This window comes from Oncorhynchus masou, chromosome 5 (assembly GCF_036934945.1).
Source record: "Oncorhynchus masou masou isolate Uvic2021 chromosome 5, UVic_Omas_1.1, whole genome shotgun sequence".
Taxonomy (NCBI): Eukaryota; Metazoa; Chordata; class Actinopteri; order Salmoniformes; family Salmonidae; genus Oncorhynchus; species Oncorhynchus masou.
The window spans coordinates 8,854,408-8,874,407 of record NC_088216.1 but is presented as its reverse complement, the minus strand read 5'-3'; the positions used below and the strand labels follow the sequence as shown (position 1 = coordinate 8,874,407).

The 20,000-nt window shown below is 41.4% G+C and overlaps 2 protein-coding genes across 2 annotated transcripts in view; one reads left to right on the top strand and one right to left on the bottom strand.

Moving 5' to 3' along the window:
• The window catches only part of LOC135532479 (zinc finger protein 436-like), a 781,678-nt gene that overhangs the window by 560,276 nt on the left and 201,402 nt on the right, over positions 1 to 20,000 (bottom strand). The gene's annotated exons all lie outside the window — the stretch shown is intronic.
• LOC135532795 (protein sidekick-1-like) overlaps positions 1 to 20,000 on the top strand; it is a 346,541-nt gene that overhangs the window by 237,675 nt on the left and 88,866 nt on the right. Inside the window, exons 19-23 of the mRNA XM_064960236.1 lie at positions 1,678 to 1,873; positions 3,495 to 3,593; positions 13,614 to 13,835; positions 15,516 to 15,637; positions 19,567 to 19,691. Of these exons, the coding sequence (XP_064816308.1) occupies positions 1,678 to 1,873; positions 3,495 to 3,593; positions 13,614 to 13,835; positions 15,516 to 15,637; positions 19,567 to 19,691 (764 nt within the window). The remainder of the gene's footprint in view (positions 1 to 1,677; positions 1,874 to 3,494; positions 3,594 to 13,613; positions 13,836 to 15,515; positions 15,638 to 19,566; positions 19,692 to 20,000) is intronic.

Genomic DNA, 20,000 nt, shown 5'->3' with positions numbered 1-20,000 from the left:
TCAACCAGGGATACAAGGTAGGAAACAGTCAATCAACCAGGGATACAAGGTAGGAAACAGTCAATCAACCAGGGATACAAGGTAGGAAACAGTCAGTCAACCAGGGATACAAGGTAGGAAACAGTCAGTCAACCAGGGATACAAGGTAGGAAACAGTCAGTCAACCAGGGATACAAGGTAGGAAACAGTCAATCAACCAGGGATACAAGGTAGGAAACAGTCAATCAACCAGGGATACAAGGTAGGAAACAGTCAATCAACCAGGGATACAAGGTAGGAAACAGTCAGTCAACCAGGGATACAAGGTAGGAAACAGTCAATCAACCAGGGATACAAGGTAGGAAACAGTCAATCAACCAGGGATACAAGGTAGGAAACAGTCAGTCAACCAGGGATACAAGGTAGGAAACAGTCAATCAACCAGGGATACAAGGTAGGAAACAGTCAATCAACCAGGGATACAAGGTAGGAAACAGTCAGTCAACCAGGGATACAAGGTAGGAAACAGTCAATCAACCAGGGATACAAGGTAGGAAACAGTCAGTCAACCAGGGATACAAGGTAGGAAACAGCCAGTCAACCAGGGATACAAGGTAGGAAACAGTCAGTCAACCAGGGATACAAGGTAGGAAACAGTCAGTCAACCAGGGATACAAGGTAGGAAACAGTCAATCAACCAGGGATACAAGGTAGGAAACAGTCAATCAACCAGGGATACAAGGTAGGAAACAGTCAATCAACCAGGGATACAAGGTAGGAAACAGTCAGTCAACCAGGGATACAAGGTAGGAAACAGTCAATCAACCAGGGATACAAGGTAGGAAACAGTCAATCAACCAGGGATACAAGGTAGGAAACAGCCAGTCAACCAGGGATACAAGGTAGGAAACAGTCAGTCAACCAAGGATACAAGGTAGGAAACAGTAAGGAAACAGTAAGGGTTAGGGTTAGGGTTAGCCCACATTGTTCAGGATGTTTGTGTTCATGTTTCTCTGAAACATCTCTCTCTCTCTCTCTCATCCCCCCTCTCTCTCCTCCCCTCTCTCTCTCCCCCCCTCTCTCTCCTCCCCTCTCTCCTCCCCCTCTCTCTCCTCCCCTCTCTCTCTCTCTCTCTCTCTCTCTCTCTCTCTCTCTCTCTCTCTCTCTCTCTCTCTCTCTCTCTCTCTCTCTCTCTCTCTCTCTCTCTCTCTCTGTCTCTGTCTCTCTCTCTCTCTCTCTCTCTCTCTCTCTCTCTCTCTCTGTCTCTCTCTCTCTCTCTCTCTCTCTCTCTCTCTCTCTCTCTCTCTGTCTCTCTCTCTCTCTCTCTCTCCCCTCTCTCCTCCTCTCTCTCTCTCTCTCCCCCTCTCTCTGTCTCTCTCTCTCTCTCTCTCCTCCCCTCTCTCCTCCTCTCTCTCTCTCCCCCCCTCTCTCTCCTCCCCTCTCTCCTCCCTCTCTCTCTCCTCCCCTCTCTTTCCCCTATCCTCGCCTCTCTCTCTCATCCCCTCTCTCTCTCTCCTCCCCTCTCTCTCCTCCTCTCTCTCTCCCCTCTCCTCCCCTCTCTCACCACTCTCTCCTCCCATCTCTCTCCTCCCCTCTCTCTTTTCCCCTCTCTCCCCTCTCCCTCTCTCCTCCCCTCTCTCTCCCCTCTTTCTCTCCTCTCTCCCCTCACCCCTCTATCTTTCCCTCTCTCTCATTCAGTTGCTAGTCTGGCCAGAGCACTCCCCCGAGGCTGTAACCATAGTGACCATCACCCCCGACTACCCCGGTTCCCGCCTCAACGGATTGGTTGTTGGACTAAGGAAGTTCACCTGGTATCTAGGCTCCACCCTCTGCTTCACCACACCCGGCGATGGACCCAAGAGCCCTCCCATACTGCTACAGACACACGAAGACAGTATGCACAAACACACACACACACACACACACACACTCTTCTCTCGCCCTCTCTCCCCGTTCTCTCTCCCCCCTTCTCTCTCCCTCTCTCCCCCCTTCTCTCTCTCTCTTTCCCCCTTCTCTCTCCCTCTATCCCCCCTTCTCTCTCCCTCTCTCCCCCTTCTCTCTACCTCTATCCCCCCTTGTCTCATCCTCTCTCCCCCCTTCTCTCTCCCTCTCTCCCCCTTCTCCCTCCCTCTATCCCCCCCTTCTCTCTCCCTCTCTCCCCCTTCTCTCTCCATCTATCCCCCTTCTCTCTCCCTCTCTCCCTCTTTTCTCTCCCTCTCTCCCCCTTCTCTCTCCCTCTCTCCCCCCTTCTCTCTCCCTCTATCCCTCCCTTCTCTCTCCCTCTCTCCCCCTTCTCTCTCACTCTCTCCCCCCTCTCTCTCTCCCTCTCTCCCCCCTCTCCCTCTTCTCCCTCTCTCCCCCTTCTCTCTCTCCTCTCTCCCCCTTCTCTCTCCTCTCTCCCCCTTCTCTCTCACTCTCTCCCCCTTCTCTCTCCCTCTCTCCCCCTTCTCTCTCCCTCTCTCCCCCTTCTCTCTCCCTCTATCCCCCTTCTCTCTCCCTCTCTCCCCCTTCTCTCTCCATCTATCCCCCCTTCTCTCTCCCTCTCTCCCCTCTTTTCTCTCCCTCTCTCCCCCTTCTCTCTCCCTCTCCCCCCCCTCTCTCCCTCTATCCCTCCCTTCTCTCTCCCTCTCTCCCCCTTCTCTCTCACTCTCTCCCCCTTCTCTCTCCCTCTCTCCCCCCTTCTCCCTCCCTCTCTCCCCCCTTCTCTCTCCCTCTCTCCCACTTCTCTCTCTCTCTATCCCCCCCCTTCTCTCTCCCTCTCTCCCCTCTTCTCTCTCCCTCTCTCCCCCTTCTCTCTCCCTCTATCCCCCCTTCTCTCTCCCTCTCTCCCCCTTCTCTCTCCCTCTCTCCCCTCTCTCTCCCTCTCTCCCCCTTCTCTCTCCCTCTCTCCCCTTCTCTCTCCCTCTATCCCCCTTCTCTCTCCCTCTCTCCCCCTTCTCTCTCCCTCTATCCCCCCTTCTCTCTCCCTCTCTCCCCTTTCTCTCTCCCTCTCTCCCCCTTCTCTCTCCCTCTATCCCCCCTTCTCTCTCCCTCTCTCCCCCTTCTCTCTCCCTCTCTCCCCTTCTCTCTCCCTCTCTCCCCCTTCTCTCTCCCTCTCTCCCCTTCTCTCTCCCTCTCTCCCCCTCTCTCTCCCTCTCTCCCCCTTCTCTCTCCCTCTATCCCCCCTTCTCTCTCCCTCTCTCCCCCTTCTCTCTACCCCCTCTCCCCCTTCTCTCTCCCTCTCTCCCCCTTCTCTCTACCCCTCTCCCCCCTTCTCTCTCCCTCTCTGGGATGGGGGTATTGTACAATAATGTTGATTGGGTGTAGGGCGTGTATCAGGGTTAACGGTGGGTATAATTAATGAACAATAGATATTGATTGTGTGTGTGTGTGTGTGTGTGTGTGTGTGTGTGTGTGTGTGTGTGTGTGTGTGTGTGTGTGTGTGTGTGTGTGTGTGTGTGTGTGTGTGTGTGTGTGTGTGTGTGTGTGCGTGCGTGCGTGCGTGCGTGCGTGCGTGCGTGCGTGTGTGTGTACAGCTCCAGGTCCGGTGGGTCACTTGAGCTTCACTGAGATCCTGGACACGTCTCTGAGGGTGAGCTGGGCAGAGCCTAAAGACAAGAACGGCATCATCACAGGTGAGATGGAACACTGGGGTACTCTAGAACCCTGCTCTAGAACTACAACACTAGAACCCTGTTCTAGAACTACAACCCTAGAACTATACTCTAGAACTTCAACACTAGAACTCTGCTCTAGAACTACAACACTAGAACTCTGCTCTAGAACTACAACACTAGAACTCTGCTCTAGAACTTCAACACTAGAACTCTGCTCTAGAACTACAACACTAGAACTCTGCTCTAGAACTACAACACTAGATCTCTGCTCTAGAACTACAACACTAGAACTATACTCTAGAACTTCAACACTAGAACTATACTCTAGAACTTCAACACTAGAACTATACTCTAGAACTACAACACTAGAACTCTGCTCTAGAACTACAACACTAGAACTCTGCTCTAGAACTACAACATTAGAACTCTACTCTAGAACTAAATGTATTTTCTCTTTCCATGGCACTGTGTGCTCATGTAGGCCCAAATGTGTTTATGAATAACATCTATGCAACGTCTATACAACGTCTATACAACGTCTATACAAACGTCTATACAACATCTATACAACGTCTATACAACGTCTATGCAATGTCTATGCAACATCTATACCACGTCTATACAACGTCTATGCAACGTCTATACAACGTCTATACAACATCTATACAACGTCTATGCAACATCTATACAACATCTATACAACGTCTATACAACATCTATACAACGTCTATACAACATCTATACAACGTCTATACAACATCTATACAACGTCTATACAACATCTATACAACGTCTATGCAACATCTATACAACATCTATACAACGTCTATACAACATCTATACAACGTCTATACAATGTCTATACAACATCTATACAACGTCTATACAATGTCTATACAACGTCTATACAACGTCTATGCAACGTCTATACAACGTACTAGGCTCCTGTCAGTTGTAGCTTTGCCTATGTGAGGCAGGTTCTCAAAACAATCCTCCATTGATATGGCATTATAGAAGGACTGAGTTTGGACGAGCCTGTCTTTGGTATTTGGACGAGCCTGTCTTTGGTAGTTGGACAAGCCTGTCTTTGGTAATTGGACGAGCCTGTCTTTGGTAATTGGATGAGCCTGTCTTTGGTAATTGGACGAGCCTGTCTTTGGTAATTGGACGAGCCTGTCTTTGGTAGTTGGTCGAGCCTGTCTTTGGTAGTTGGACGAGCCTATCTTTGGTAGTTGGACGAGCCTGTCTTTGGTAGTTGGACGAGCCTGTCTTTGGTAGTTGGACGAGCCTGTCTTTGGTAGTTGGACGAGCCTGTCTTTGGTAATTGGACGAGCCTGTCTTTGGTAGTTGGACGAGCCTGTCTTTGGTAGTTGAACGAGCCTGTCTTTGGTAGTTGGACGAGCCTGTCTTTGGAAGTTGGACGAGCCTGTCTTTGGTAATTGGACGAGCCTGTCTTTGGTAATTGGACGAGCCTGTCTTTGGTAGTTGGACGAGCCTGTCTTTGGTAGTTGGACGAGCTTGTCTTTGGTAATTGGACGAGCCTGGCTTGGGTAGTTGGATGAGCCTGTCTTTGGTAATTGGACGAGCCTGTCTTTGGTAGTTGGACGAGCCTGTCTTTGGTAGTTGGACGAGCCTGTCTTTGGTAGTTGGAGGAACCTGTCTTTGGTAATTGGACGAGCCTGTCTTTGGTAATTGGACGAGCCTGTCTTTGGTAATTGGACGAGCCTGTCTTTGGTAGTTGGACGAGCCTGTCTTTGGTAATTGGACGAACCTGTCTTTGGTAATTGGACGAGCCTGTCTTTGGTAGTTGGACGAGCCTGTCTTTGGTAATTGGACGAGCCTGTCTTTGGTAATTGGACGAGTCTGTCTTTGGTAATTGGACGAGCCTGTCTTTGGTAGTTGGACGAGCCTGTCTTTGGTAATTGGACGAGCCTGTCTTTGGTAGTTGGATGAGTCTGTCTTTGGTAGTTGGACGAGTCTGTCTTTGGTAATTGGACGAGCCTGTCTTTGGTAGTTGGAGGAGCCTGTCTTTGGTAGTTGGACGAGCCTGTAATTGGACGAGCCTGTCTTTGGTAGTTGGACGAGCCTGTAATTGGACGAGCCTGTCTTTGGTAGTTGGACAAAGGGCGCTCTTTGAAAAGGGGGCTGGATAGACTACTTGAACAAGTGAAATGCCGGTATGTGACTTGTGAATAATGAAAAGGCAGAAGGCTCCAAAATATTGTCTCTAACTTATATCAGACCTCTAACTTCTATCAGACCTCTAACTTATATCAGACCTCTAACTTATATCAGACCTCTAACTTATATCAGACCTCTAACTTATATCAGACCTCTAACTTATACCAGACCATCAGACCTCTAACTTATATCAGACCTCTAACTTATATCAGACCTCTAATTTATATCAGACCTCTAACTTATACCAGACCTCTAACTTATACCAGACCTCTAACTTATATCAGACCTCTAACTTATATAAGACCTCTAACTTATATCAGACCTCTAACTTATATCAGACCTCTAACTTATACCAGACCTCTAACTTATACCAGACCTCTAACTTATATCAGACCTCTAACTTATACCAGACCATCAGACCTCTAACTTATATCAGACCTCTAACTTATACCAGACCTCTAACTTATATCAGACCTCTAACTTATACCAGACCTCTAACTTATATCAGACCTCTAACTTATACCAGACCATCAGACCTCTAACTTATATCAGACCTCTAACTTATATCAGACCTCTAACTTATATCAGACCTCTAACTTATACCAGACCTCTAACTTATACCAGACCTCTAACTTATATCAGACCTCTAACTTATACCAGACCATCAGACCTCTAACTTATATCAGACCTCTAACTTATACCAGACCTCTAACTTATATCAGACCTCTAACTTATATCAGACCTCTAACTTATATAAGACCTCTAACTTATACCAGACCTCTAACTTATACCAGACCTCTAACTTATATCAGACCTCTAACTTATATCAGACCTCTAACTTATATCAGACCTCTAACTTATATCAGACCTCTAACTTATATCAGACCTCTAACTTATACCAGACCTCTAACTTATATCAGACCTCTAACTTATATCAGACCTCTAACTTATACCAGACCTCTAACTTATATCAGACCTCTAACTTATACCAGACCTCTAACTTATACCAGACCTCTAACTTATACCAGACCTCTAACTTATATCAGACCTCTAACGTATATCAGACCTCTAACTTATATCAGACCTCTAACTTATACCAGACCTCTAACTTATACCAGACCTCTAACTTATATCAGACCTCTAACTTATACCAGACCTCTAACTTATATCAGACCTCTAACTTATATCAGACCTCTAACGTATATCAGACCTCTAACTTATATCAGACCTCTAACTTATACCAGACCTCTAACTTATACCAGACCTCTAACTTATATCAGACCTCTAACTTATACCAGACCTCTAACTTATATCAGACCTCTAACTTATATCAGACCTCTAACTTATATCAGACCTCTAACTTATACCAGACCTCTAACTTATATCAGACCTCTAACTTATACCAGACCTCTAACTTATATCAGACCTCTAACTTATACCAGACCTCTAACTTATACCAGACCTCTAACTTATATCAGACCTCTAACTTATATCAGACCTCTAACTTATACCAGACCTCTAACTTATACCAGACCTCTAACTTATACCAGACCTCTAACTTATACCAGACCTCTAACTTATACCAGACCTCTAACTTATACCAGACCTCTAACTTATATCAGACCTCTAACTTATACCAGACCTCTAACTTATATCAGACCCCTGACTTATACCAGACCTCTAACTTATATCAGACCTCTAACTTATACCAGACCTCTAACTTATATCAGACCTCTAACTTATATCAGACCTCTAACTTATATCAGACCTCTAACTTATACCAGACCTCTAACTTATATCAGACCTCTAACTTATATCAGACCTCTAACTTATATCAGACCTCTAACTTATACCAGACCTCTAACTTATATCAGACCTCTAACTTATACCAGACCTCTAACTTATACCAGACCTCTAACTTATATCAGACCTCTAACTTATATCAGACCTCTAACTTATACCAGACCTCTAACTTATACCAGACCTCTAACTTATATCAGACCTCTAACTTATACCAGACCTCTAACTTATACCAGACCTCTAACTTATATCAGACCTCTAACTTATATCAGACCTCTAACTTATATCAGACCTCTAACTTATACCAGACCTCTAACTTATATCAGACCTCTAACTTATATCAGACCTCTAACTTATATCAGACCTCTAACTTATATCAGACCTCTAACTTATACCAGAATCAGACCTCTAACTTATACCAGACCTCTAACTTATACCAGACCTCTAACTTATATCAGACCTCTAACTTATACCAGACCTCTAACTTATATCAGACCTCTAACTTATATCAGACCTCTAACTTATACCAGAATCAGACCTCTAACTTATACCAGACCTCTAACTTATATCAGACCTCTAGTTTATACCAGACCTCTAACTTATACCAGACCTCTAACTTATACCAGACCTCTAACTTATACCAGACCTCTAACTTATACCAGACCTCTAACTTATATCAGACCTCTAACTTATATCAGACCTCTAACTTATATCAGACCTCTAACTTATATCAGACCTCTAACTTATACCAGACCTCTAACTTATATCAGACCTCTAACTTATATAAGACCTCTAACTTATATCAGACCTCTAACTTATACCAGACCTCTAACTTATATCAGACCTCTAACTTATATCAGACCTCTAACTTATACCAGAATCAGACCTCTAACTTATACCAGACCTCTAACTTATACCAGACCTCTAACTTATATCAGACCTCTAACTTATATCAGACCTCTAACTTATATCAGACCTCTAACTTATACCAGACCTCTAACTTATACCAGACCTCTAACTTATACCAGACCTCTAACTTATATCAGACCTCTAACTTATACCAGACCTCTAACTTATACCAGACCTCTAACTTATATCAGACCTCTAACTTATACCAGACCTCTAGTTTATACCAGACCTCTAACTTATACCAGACCTCTAACTTATATCAGACCTCTAACTTATACCAGACCTCTAACTTATACCAGACCTCTAACTTATACCAGACCTCTAACTTATATCAGACCTCTAACTTATATCAGACCTCTAACTTATACCAGACCTCTAACTTATATCAGACCTCTAACTTATATCAGACCTCTAACTTATATCAGACCTCTAACTTATACCAGACCTCTAACTTATATCAGACCTCTAACTTATATCAGACCTCTAACTTATACCAGACCTCTAACTTATATCAGACCTCTAACTTATATCAGACCTCTAGTTTATACCAGACCTCTAACTTATACCAGACCTCTAACTTATACCAGACCTCTAACTTATATCAGACCTCTAACTTATACCAGACCTCTAGTTTATACCAGACCTCTAACTTATATCAGACCTCTAACTTATATCAGACCTCTAACTTATACCAGACCTCTAACTTATATCAGACCTCTAACTTATATCAGACCTCTAGTTTATACCAGACCTCTAACTTATACCAGACCTCTAACTTATATCAGACCTCTAACTTATACCAGACCTCTAACTTATACCAGACCTCTAGTTTATATCAGACCTCTAACTTATATCAGACCTCTAACTTATACCAGACCTCTAACTTATATCAGACCTCTAACTTATACCAGACCTCTAACTTATATCAGACCTCTAACTTATACCAGACCTCTAACTTATATCAGACCTCTAACTTATATCAGACCTCTAACTTATACCAGACCTCTAACTTATATCAGACCTCTAACTTATATCAGACCTCTAACTTATATCAGACCTCTAACTTATACCAGACCTCTAACTTATATCAGACCTCTAACTTATATCAGACCTCTAACTTATACCAGACCTCTAACTTATATCAGACCTCTAACTTATATCAGACCTCTAGTTTATACCAGACCTCTAACTTATACCAGACCTCTAACTTATACCAGACCTCTAACTTATATCAGACCTCTAACTTATACCAGACCTCTAGTTTATACCAGACCTCTAACTTATATCAGACCTCTAACTTATATCAGACCTCTAACTTATACCAGACCTCTAACTTATATCAGACCTCTAACTTATATCAGACCTCTAGTTTATACCAGACCTCTAACTTATACCAGACCTCTAACTTATATCAGACCTCTAACTTATATCAGACCTCTAACTTATACCAGACCTCTAACTTATATCAGACCTCTAACTTATACCAGACCTCTAACTTATACCAGACCTCTAACTTATACCAGACCTCTAACTTATACCAGACCTCTAGTTTATATCAGACCTCTAACTTATATCAGACCTCTAACTTATACCAGACCTCTAACTTATATCAGACCTCTAACTTATATCAGACCTCTAACTTATACCAGACCTCTAACTTATATCAGACCTCTAACTTATATCAGACCTCTAACTTATATCAGACCTCTAACTTATACCAGACCTCTAACTTATATCAGACCTCTAACTTATACCAGACCTCTAACTTATATCAGACCTCTAACTTATATCAGACCTCTAACTTATACCAGACCTCTAACTTATATCAGACCTCTAACTTATATCAGACCTCTAACTTATACCAGACCTCTAACTTATATCAGACCTCTAACTTATATCAGACCTCTAGTTTATACCAGACCTCTAACTTATACCAGACCTCTAACTTATACCAGACCTCTAACTTATATCAGACCTCTAACTTATACCAGACCTCTAACTTATACCAGACCTCTAACTTATATCAGACCTCTAACTTATATCAGACCTCTAGTTTATACCAGACCTCTAACTTATATTAGACCTCTAACTTATATCAGACCTCTAACTTATATCAGACCTCTAACTTATACCAGACCTCTAACTTATACCAGACCTCTAACTTATACCAGACCTCTAACTTATATCAGACCTCTAACTTATACCAGACCTCTAACTTATACCAGACCTCTAGTTTATATCAGACCTCTAACTTATATCAGACCTCTAACTTATACCAGACCTCTAACTTATATCAGACCTCTAACTTATATCAGACCTCTAACTTCCATCAGACCTCTAACTTATACCAGACCTCTAACTTATACCAGACCTCTAACTTATACCAGACCTCTAACTTATACCAGACCTCTAACTTATACCAGACCTCTAACTTATACCAGACCTCTAACTTATATCAGACCTCTAACTTATATAAGACCTCTAACTTATACCAGACCTCTAACTTATACCAGACCTCTAACTTATACCAGACCTCTAACTTATACCAGACCTCTAACTTATACCAGACCTCTAACTTATATCAGACCTCTAACTTATATCAGACCTCTAACTTATACCAGACCTCTAACTTATACCAGACCTCTAACTTCCATCATGTTCAGATAGTCTTGTCCATCTAGTCCTACTGTCCCCTCATCACCTTGTCTGGAAACATTGATATTGTGTCAGATATTAACCAATACCAGACATAATGAACCATACAGGATATAAAGCCTTGGCTACAGGTTCAACCATTTACAGCTCTGGTTTCTCCCCATTATAACTGTGTAGGGGGGGTAGATAACAGTGGCTTCCTGTTAGAGGAATTTAATTTACTCTGGTTTCTCCCCATTATAACTGTGTAGGGGGGGGGGGGGGTAGATAACAGTGGCTTCCTGTTAGAGGAATTTAATTTACTCTGATTTCCTCCCCATTATAACTGTGTAGGGGGGTAGATAACAGTGGCTTCCTGTTAGAGGAATTTAATTTACTCTGGTTTCTCCCCATTATAACTGTGTAGGGGGGGGGGGTAGATAACAGTGGTTTCCTGTTAGAGAAATTTAATTTACTCTGGTTTCTCCCCATTATAACTGTGTAGGGGGGGGGGGGGGTAGATAACAGTGGTTTCCTTGACAGGGGTAGAAATGGAGCTTTCCAGAAATGCCAGAAGTTGTTTACTGTCCTGCTAATAGTCAACAAACAGCATTAGTGTTTCCCAGGAAACAGGGAAAAAGAAACCACAACTTATATTTGCTGAACCGCAACACGAGAGCTGCAACACAGATGAATGAATAACAACACTGGAACACTAGGTACATAGCTCTAGAACTAGAACAGTAAAGCAGTTAGCTCTAGAACTACCACACTAAGTACATAGTTCTAGAACTACAACACTAAAGTACATATCTCTAGAACTACAACACTAAAGTACATAGCTCTAGAACTACAACATTAAAGAACTTAGCTCTAAAACTAGAAAACTAAAGTAGTTGGCTCTAGAACTACAACACTAAGGTACATAGCTCTAGAACAACAACATTAAAGAACGTAGCTCTAGAACTAGAACACCAAAGTAGTTGGGTCTAGAACAATATCTAGTGACACCAAGTCTACTCTGTCCTCTCTCAGTGAAGTAGTGATGTTTCATCTGTTGTTATGAGGACAGCCCTGCTGCTTCACTTCACACACACACACACACACACACACACGCACACACACTCTTTCTAGGATCTAACGCACACACACACACACACACTTTCGAGATCTAACACACACACACGATTACACACATATGACAACACACGCACACGCACACGCACACGCGCACACACACACACACACACACACACACACACACACACACACACACACACACACACACACACACACACACACACACACACACACACACAGGTATAGGTATGGTGTGATGAATGAGTGTGTGGATGTGAGTAGATCTATTTGTTGTGAAAAGGTTAGTGGGTGTGTGTAACTTCTCCATCTGTCCATCTCTCTCCCAATTCAATTCAAGTTAAGGCTTATTCACATGGGAAACATATGTTTACGTTGCCAAAGCAAGTGAAGTAGATAAACAAAAGTTAAATAAACAACAACACATTTGTAACAGTAAACAAGTGGATAATAAACAAAAGTGAAATAAACAATAAAAATGAACAGTAAACATTACACTCACAGAAGTTCCACAATAATAAAGACATTTAAAATGTCGTATTATGTCTATATACAGTGTTGTAATGATGTGCAGATAGTTAAAGTACAAAAGGGAAAATAAATAAACATAAATATGGGTTGTATTTACAATGGTGTTTGTTCTTCACTGGTTGACCTTTTCTTGTGACAACGGGTCAACCAATAGAAATGTGGGTTTATCAAAATCGGGTTTGTTTTCAAATGTTTTGTGTGTCTGTGTAATCTGAGTGAAATATGTGTCTCTAATATAGTCATACATTTGGCAGGAAGTTAGGAAGTGCAGCTCAGTTTCCACCTCATTTTGCGGTGTGCACATAGTCTTCTCTTGAGAGCCAATGTGTCAAGTAATTATCTTTTTGTTTTCCATTGATTTGGTCTAATTGTGCTGCTGTCCTGGGGCTCTTGGGGCTCTGTGACGTCTGTTTGTGTTTGTGAACAGAGCCCCAGGACCACCCAGGACTCTTGGCCAATTCTTCTCTGCAGAATTGATAATTAGTGGGTATCGGCCTAATTCTCGCTCTCAATTAAATTAAAGGGCTTTATTGGCGTGGGGAACATATGACTACATTGCCAAAGCAAGTGAAATAGATAATTAACAATAATCTCTCTCTCCATCTCCATCTCTCTCTCTCTCTCTGTCTCTCTCTCTCCCTGTCTCTCTCTCTCTCTCTCTCTCTCTCTCTCTGTCTCTCTCTCTCCATCTCCATCTCTCTCTCTCTCTGTCTCTCTCTCTCCCTGTCTCTCTCTCTGTCTCTCTCTCTCTGTCTCTCTCTCTCTGTCTCTCTCTCCCTGTCTCTCTCTCTCTCTCTCTCTCTCTCTCCCTGTCTCTCTCTCTCTCTCTCTCTCTCTCTCTATCTCCATCTCCATCTGTCTTTCTCTCTCTCTCTCTCTCTCTAGGTTATGTGATATTGTGGTGTGTTTCTGGGTCAGGATCGGGGTCAGGGTCAGGGTCGAAGGTCAATGCGTCCTGTGAGGAGCGAGCTCTCTCTAACTCTACCCTGCAATACAAGGTCACCGGCTTGACCTCTATGACATCATACGCCCTGGAGGTCGCCGCCATGACAGCGCCAGGAAGAGGCGTGGCCACCACCTCCACCATCTCCTCTGGAGTTCCACCAGGTCAGACAACACATCTTCATCATCATCACATTCCATCATATATATGAGACGTCCACAGCCTCACAGAAAGAGAGTGAGGAGCTCAGAAGATTATCTTCACCTCCGCTGATAAGTGGCTGTTACTGCAACGGCCATGATTCAAAACACACAGACACACACACACAGACACACACACACACACACAGACACACACACACAGACACACACACACACACACACACACACTGGAGTCACAATCATGTAGAACAGCTTAGACAAACAGTCTGTGTGTCTGTGTGTCTGTGTGTCTGTGTGTCTGTGCGAGAGAGAGGAAGACATTGGACAAAGGCCAAGATGCAGTCATTATTAGCCCTTATTAACAGATAATAGATAAGTCATTATTACCCCTTATTAACAGATAATAGATAAGTCATTATTAGCCCTTATTAACAGATAATAGATAAGTCATTATTAGCCCTTATTAACAGATAATAGATAAGTCATTATTAGCCCTTATTAACAGATAATAGATAAGTCATTATTACCCCTTATTAACAGATAATAGATAAGTCATTATTACCCAGACATAGCTACGTCATTATTAGCCCTTATTAACCACTAATAGCTACGTCATTATTAGCCCTTATTAACCACTAATAGCTACGTCATTATTAGCCCTTATTAACCACTAATAGCTACGTCATTATTAGCCCTTATTAACCACTAATAGCTACGTCATTATTAGCCCTTATTAACCACTAATAGCTACGTCATTATTAGCCCTTATTAACCACTAATAGCTACGTCATTATTAGCCCTTATTAACCACTAATAGCTACGTCATTATTAGCCCTTATTAACCACTAATAGCTACGTCATTATTAGCCCTTATTAACCACTAATAGCTACGTCATTATTAGCCCTTATTAACCACTAATAGCTACGTCATTATTAGCCCTTATTAACCACTAATAGCTACGTCCTTATTAGCCCTTATTAACCACTAATAGCTACGTCATTATTAGCCCTTATTAACCACTAATAGCTACATCCTTATTACCCCTTATTAACCACTAATAGCTAAGTCATTGAGGGAAACAGAGAGAGAGAGAAACTAAGAGAAACAGAATAGAGGCAGAGAGAGAGAGAGAGAGAGAGAGAGAGAGAGAGAGAGAGAGAGAGAGAGAGAGACAGAGAGAGAGACAGAGACAGAGACAGAGACAGAGACAGAGAGACAGACAGAGAGTGTCTTCTCAGTCATGTTGACACTGGTCCACTACCATTGCTTTAATGTATTGTTGTTCTGATTAATATTGTTGTTGTAGTTGTTGTTAATGGTAATCCCATGTCCACTACTACTAGTATTATTGCTGTTGGTCCCACCATTTATTTATATATAAATATATGTATATTAATTTATAAATATATATTTTATTTTTATTTTTCGAATCGTATACTTTGTCTGTGTCTCAGAGCTTCCTGGTGTGTCCTCTAACCTGTTGTTGTCTGTGTCTCAGAGCTTCCTGGTGTGTCCTCTAACCTGGTGTTGTGTCTTTGTCTCAGAGCTTCCTGGTGTGTCCTCTAACCTGGTGTTGTGTCTTTGTCTCAGAGCTTCCTGGTGTGTCCTCTAACCTGGTGTTGTGTCTTTGTCTCAGAGCTTCCTGGTGTGTCCTCTAACCTGGTGTTGTGTCTTTGTCTCAGAGCTTCCTGGTGTGCCTTCTAACCTGGTCATCTCCAACATCAGCCCTCGCTCCGCCACACTAAGGTTCCGTCCCGGCAGCGATGGGAAGACGGTCATCTCCAAATGGATCGTAGAAGGACAGGTCAGGATTTCACTGTAGTTTCGAAGCTACTATCCAGCTACACAGTTTGAACATTTAACTAAATCCAAAGCAGTAATTTCACAGTCAGCTACAAAGCTGATATCAGTAGGTCATCCCTGGACCCGCATATACAAGGAGTATCCAGGGCCCAACGAGTCTCAGAGAAGGAGAGCTGCTACAGAACCAGATGTTTACATCATAGTAAATACTGTTACAGAACCAGATGTTTACATCATAGTGAATACTGTTACAGAACCAGATGTTTACATCATAGTGAATACTGTTACAGAACCAGATGTTTACATCATAGTGAATACTGTTACAGAACCAGATGTTTACATCATAGTGAATACTGTTACAGAACCAGATGTTTACATCATAGTGAATACTGCTACAGAACCAGATGTTTACATCATAGTGAATACTGTTACAGAACCAGATGTTTACATCATAGTGAATACTGTTACAGAACCAGATGTTTACATCATAGTGAATACTGCTACAGAACCAGATGTTTACATCATAGTGAATACTGTTACAGAACCAGATGTTTACATCATAGTGAATACTGTTACAGAACCAGATGTTTACATCATAGTGAATACTGTTACAGCACCAGATGTTTACATCATAGTGAATACTGTTACAGAACCAGATGTTTACATCATAGTGAATACTGTTACAGAACCAGATGTTTACGTCATAGTGAATACTGTTACAGAACCAGATGTTCACGTCATAGTGAATACTGTTACAGAACCAGATGTTTACATCATAGTGAATACTGTTACAGAACCAGATGTTTACATCATAGTGAATACTGTTACAGAACCAGATGTTTACGTCATAGTGAATACTGTTACAGAACCAGATGTTTACAGCATAGTGAATACTGTTACAGAACCAGATGTTTACATCATAGTGAATACTGTTACAGAACCAGATGTTTACATCATAGTGAATACTGTTACAGAACCAGATGTTTACATCATAGTGAATACTGATACAGAACCAGATGTTTACATCATAGTGAATACTGATACAGAACCAGATGTTTACATCATAGTGAATACTGATACAGAACCAGATGTTTACATCATAGTGAATACTGTTACAGAACCAGATGTTTACATCATAGTGAATACTGTTACAGAACCAGATGTTTACATCATAGTGAATACTGTTACAGAACCAGATGTTTACATCATAGTGAATACTGTTACAGAACCAGATGTTTACATCATAGTGAATACTGTTACAGAACCAGATGTTTACATCATAGTGAATACTGTTACAGAACCAGATGTTTACATCATAGTGAATACTGTTACAGAACCAGATGTTTACATCATAGTGAATACTGTTACAGAACCAGATGTTTACATCATAGTGAATACTGTTACAGAACCAGATGTTTACATCATAGTGAATACTGTTACAGAACAAGATGTTTACATCATAGTGAATACTGTTACAGAACCAGATGTTTACATCATAGTGAATACTGTTACAGAACCAGATGTTTACATCATAGTGAATACTGTTACAGAACCAGATGTTTACATCATAGTGAATACTGTTACAGAACCAGATGTTTACATCATAGTGAATACTGTTACAGGACCAGATGTTTACGTCATAGTGAATACTGTTACAGAACCAGATGTTTACATCATAGTGAATACTGTTACAGAACCAGATGTTTACATCATAGTGAATACTGTTACAGAACCAGATGTTTACATCATAGTGAATACTGATACAGAATCAGATGTTTACATCATAGTGAATACTGTTACAGGACCAGATGTTTACATCATAGTGAATACTGTTACAGAACCAGATGTTTACATCATAGTGAATACTGTTACAGAACCCGATGTTTACATCATAGTGAATACTGATACAGAATCAGATGTTTACATCATAGTGAATACTGTTACAGGACCCGATGTTTACATCATAGTGAATACTGATACAGAACCAGATGTTTACATCATAGTGAATACTGTTACAGAACCAGATGTTTACATCATAGTGAATACTGTTACAGAACCAGATGTTTACATCATAGTGAATACTGTTACAGAACAAGATGTTTACATCATAGTGAATACTGTTACAGAACCAGATGTTTACATCATAGTGAATACTGTTACAGAACCAGATGTTTACATCATAGTGAATACTGTTACAGAACCAGATGTTTACATCATAGTGAATACTGTTACAGAACCAGATGTTTACATCATAGTGAATACTGTTACAGGACCAGATGTTTACGTCATAGTGAATACTGTTACAGAACCAGATGTTTACATCATAGTGAATACTGTTACAGAACCAGATGTTTACATCATAGTGAATACTGTTACAGAACCAGATGTTTACATCATAGTGAATACTGATACAGAATCAGATGTTTACATCATAGTGAATACTGTTACAGGACCAGATGTTTACATCATAGTGAATACTGTTACAGAACCAGATGTTTACATCATAGTGAATACTGTTACAGAACCCGATGTTTACATCATAGTGAATACTGATACAGAATCAGATGTTTACATCATAGTGAATACTGTTACAGGACCCGATGTTTACATCATAGTGAATACTGATACAGAACCAGATGTTTACATCATAGTGAATACTGTTATAGAACCCGATGTTTACATCATAGTGAATACTGATACAGAACCAGATGTTTACATCATAGTGAATACTGTTACAGAACCCGATGTTTACATCATAGTGAATACTGTTACAGAACCAGATGTTTACATCATAGTGAATACTGTTACAGGACCAGATGTTTACATCATAGTGAATACTGTTACAGAACCAGATGTTTACATCATAGTGAATACTGTTACAGAACCAGATGTTTACATCATAGTTAATACTGTTACAGAACCAGATGTTTACATCATAGTGAATACTGTTACAGAACCAGATGTTTACATCATAGTGAATACTGTTACAGAACCAGATGTTTACATCATAGTGAATACTGTTACAGAACCAGATGTTTACATCATAGTGAATACTGTTACAGAACCAGATGTTTACATCATAGTGAATACTGTTACAGAACCAGATGTTTACATCATAGTGAATACTGTTACAGAACCAGATGTTTACATCATAGTGAATACTGTTACAGAACCAGATGTTTACATCATAGTGAATACTGTTACAGAACCAGATGTTTACATCATAGTGAATACTGTTACAGAACCAGATGTTTACATCATAGTGAATACTGTTACAGCACCAGATGTTTACATCATAGTGAATACTGATACAGAACCAGATGTTTACGTCATAGTGAATACTGATACAGAACCAGATGTTTACGTCATAGTGAATACTGTTACAGAACCAGATGTTTACATCATAGTAAATACTGTTACAGAACCAGATGTTTACATCATAGTGAATACTGTTACAGAACCAGATGTTTACATCATAGTGAATACTGTTACAGAACCAGATGTTTACATCATAGTGAATACTGATACAGAACCAGATGTTTACATCATAGTGAATGTTGTTCTGATGTTCTAAGTTATGTTCTAAGTGATGCACTAACTGATGTTCTAAGTGATGATCTAAGTGATATTCTAACTGATGTTCTAACTGATGTTCTAAGTTATGTTCTAACTTATGTTCTAACTGATGCTCTAACTGATGTTCTGATGTTCTAAGTAATGTTCCAAGTGATGTTATATTCTGATTGATTCTTCACCTTCACCTAACTGATGTTCTAAGTGATATTCTAAATGATGATCTAACTGATGTTCTAACTGATGTTCTAAGTTATGTTCTAACTGATGTTCTTAGTGATGATCTAACTGATGTTCTGATATTCAAAGTTATGTTCTAAGTGATGTTGCATCATCACCTATTGCGTTCTCCTGTAGGTGGTGAGAGAGAGGGATGGGAAGGAGGAGGAGTGGAGAGTCGTGTATGAGAGAGAGAACAGAGAGAAGCAGCCTGATGTCGACTCAATGGAAATACCAGACCTCCTCCCCTTCACACTGTACAGGTAGAGAACAGACACACAGCCTGGGATGTATCATACGCATTGTGATTCACTCTGGTTTCCTCGCTTTTATCCCTCTTTCACACCCTGCTCTCTCTCTGTCTGTCTCTCTGCTCTCTCTCTGTCTCTCTCTGTCCTCTGTCTCTGTCTCTGTCTCTCTCTCTGCCCTCTCGCTGTCTCTCTGTCTCTCTCTCTGCCCTCTCTCTTTCTCTGTCTCTCCTCTCTCTGTCTCTGTCTCTCTCCTCTCTCTGTCTCTCTATGTCCTATCTCTCTGTCTCTGTCTCTTTCTCTGTCTGTCTCTGTCCTCTCTCT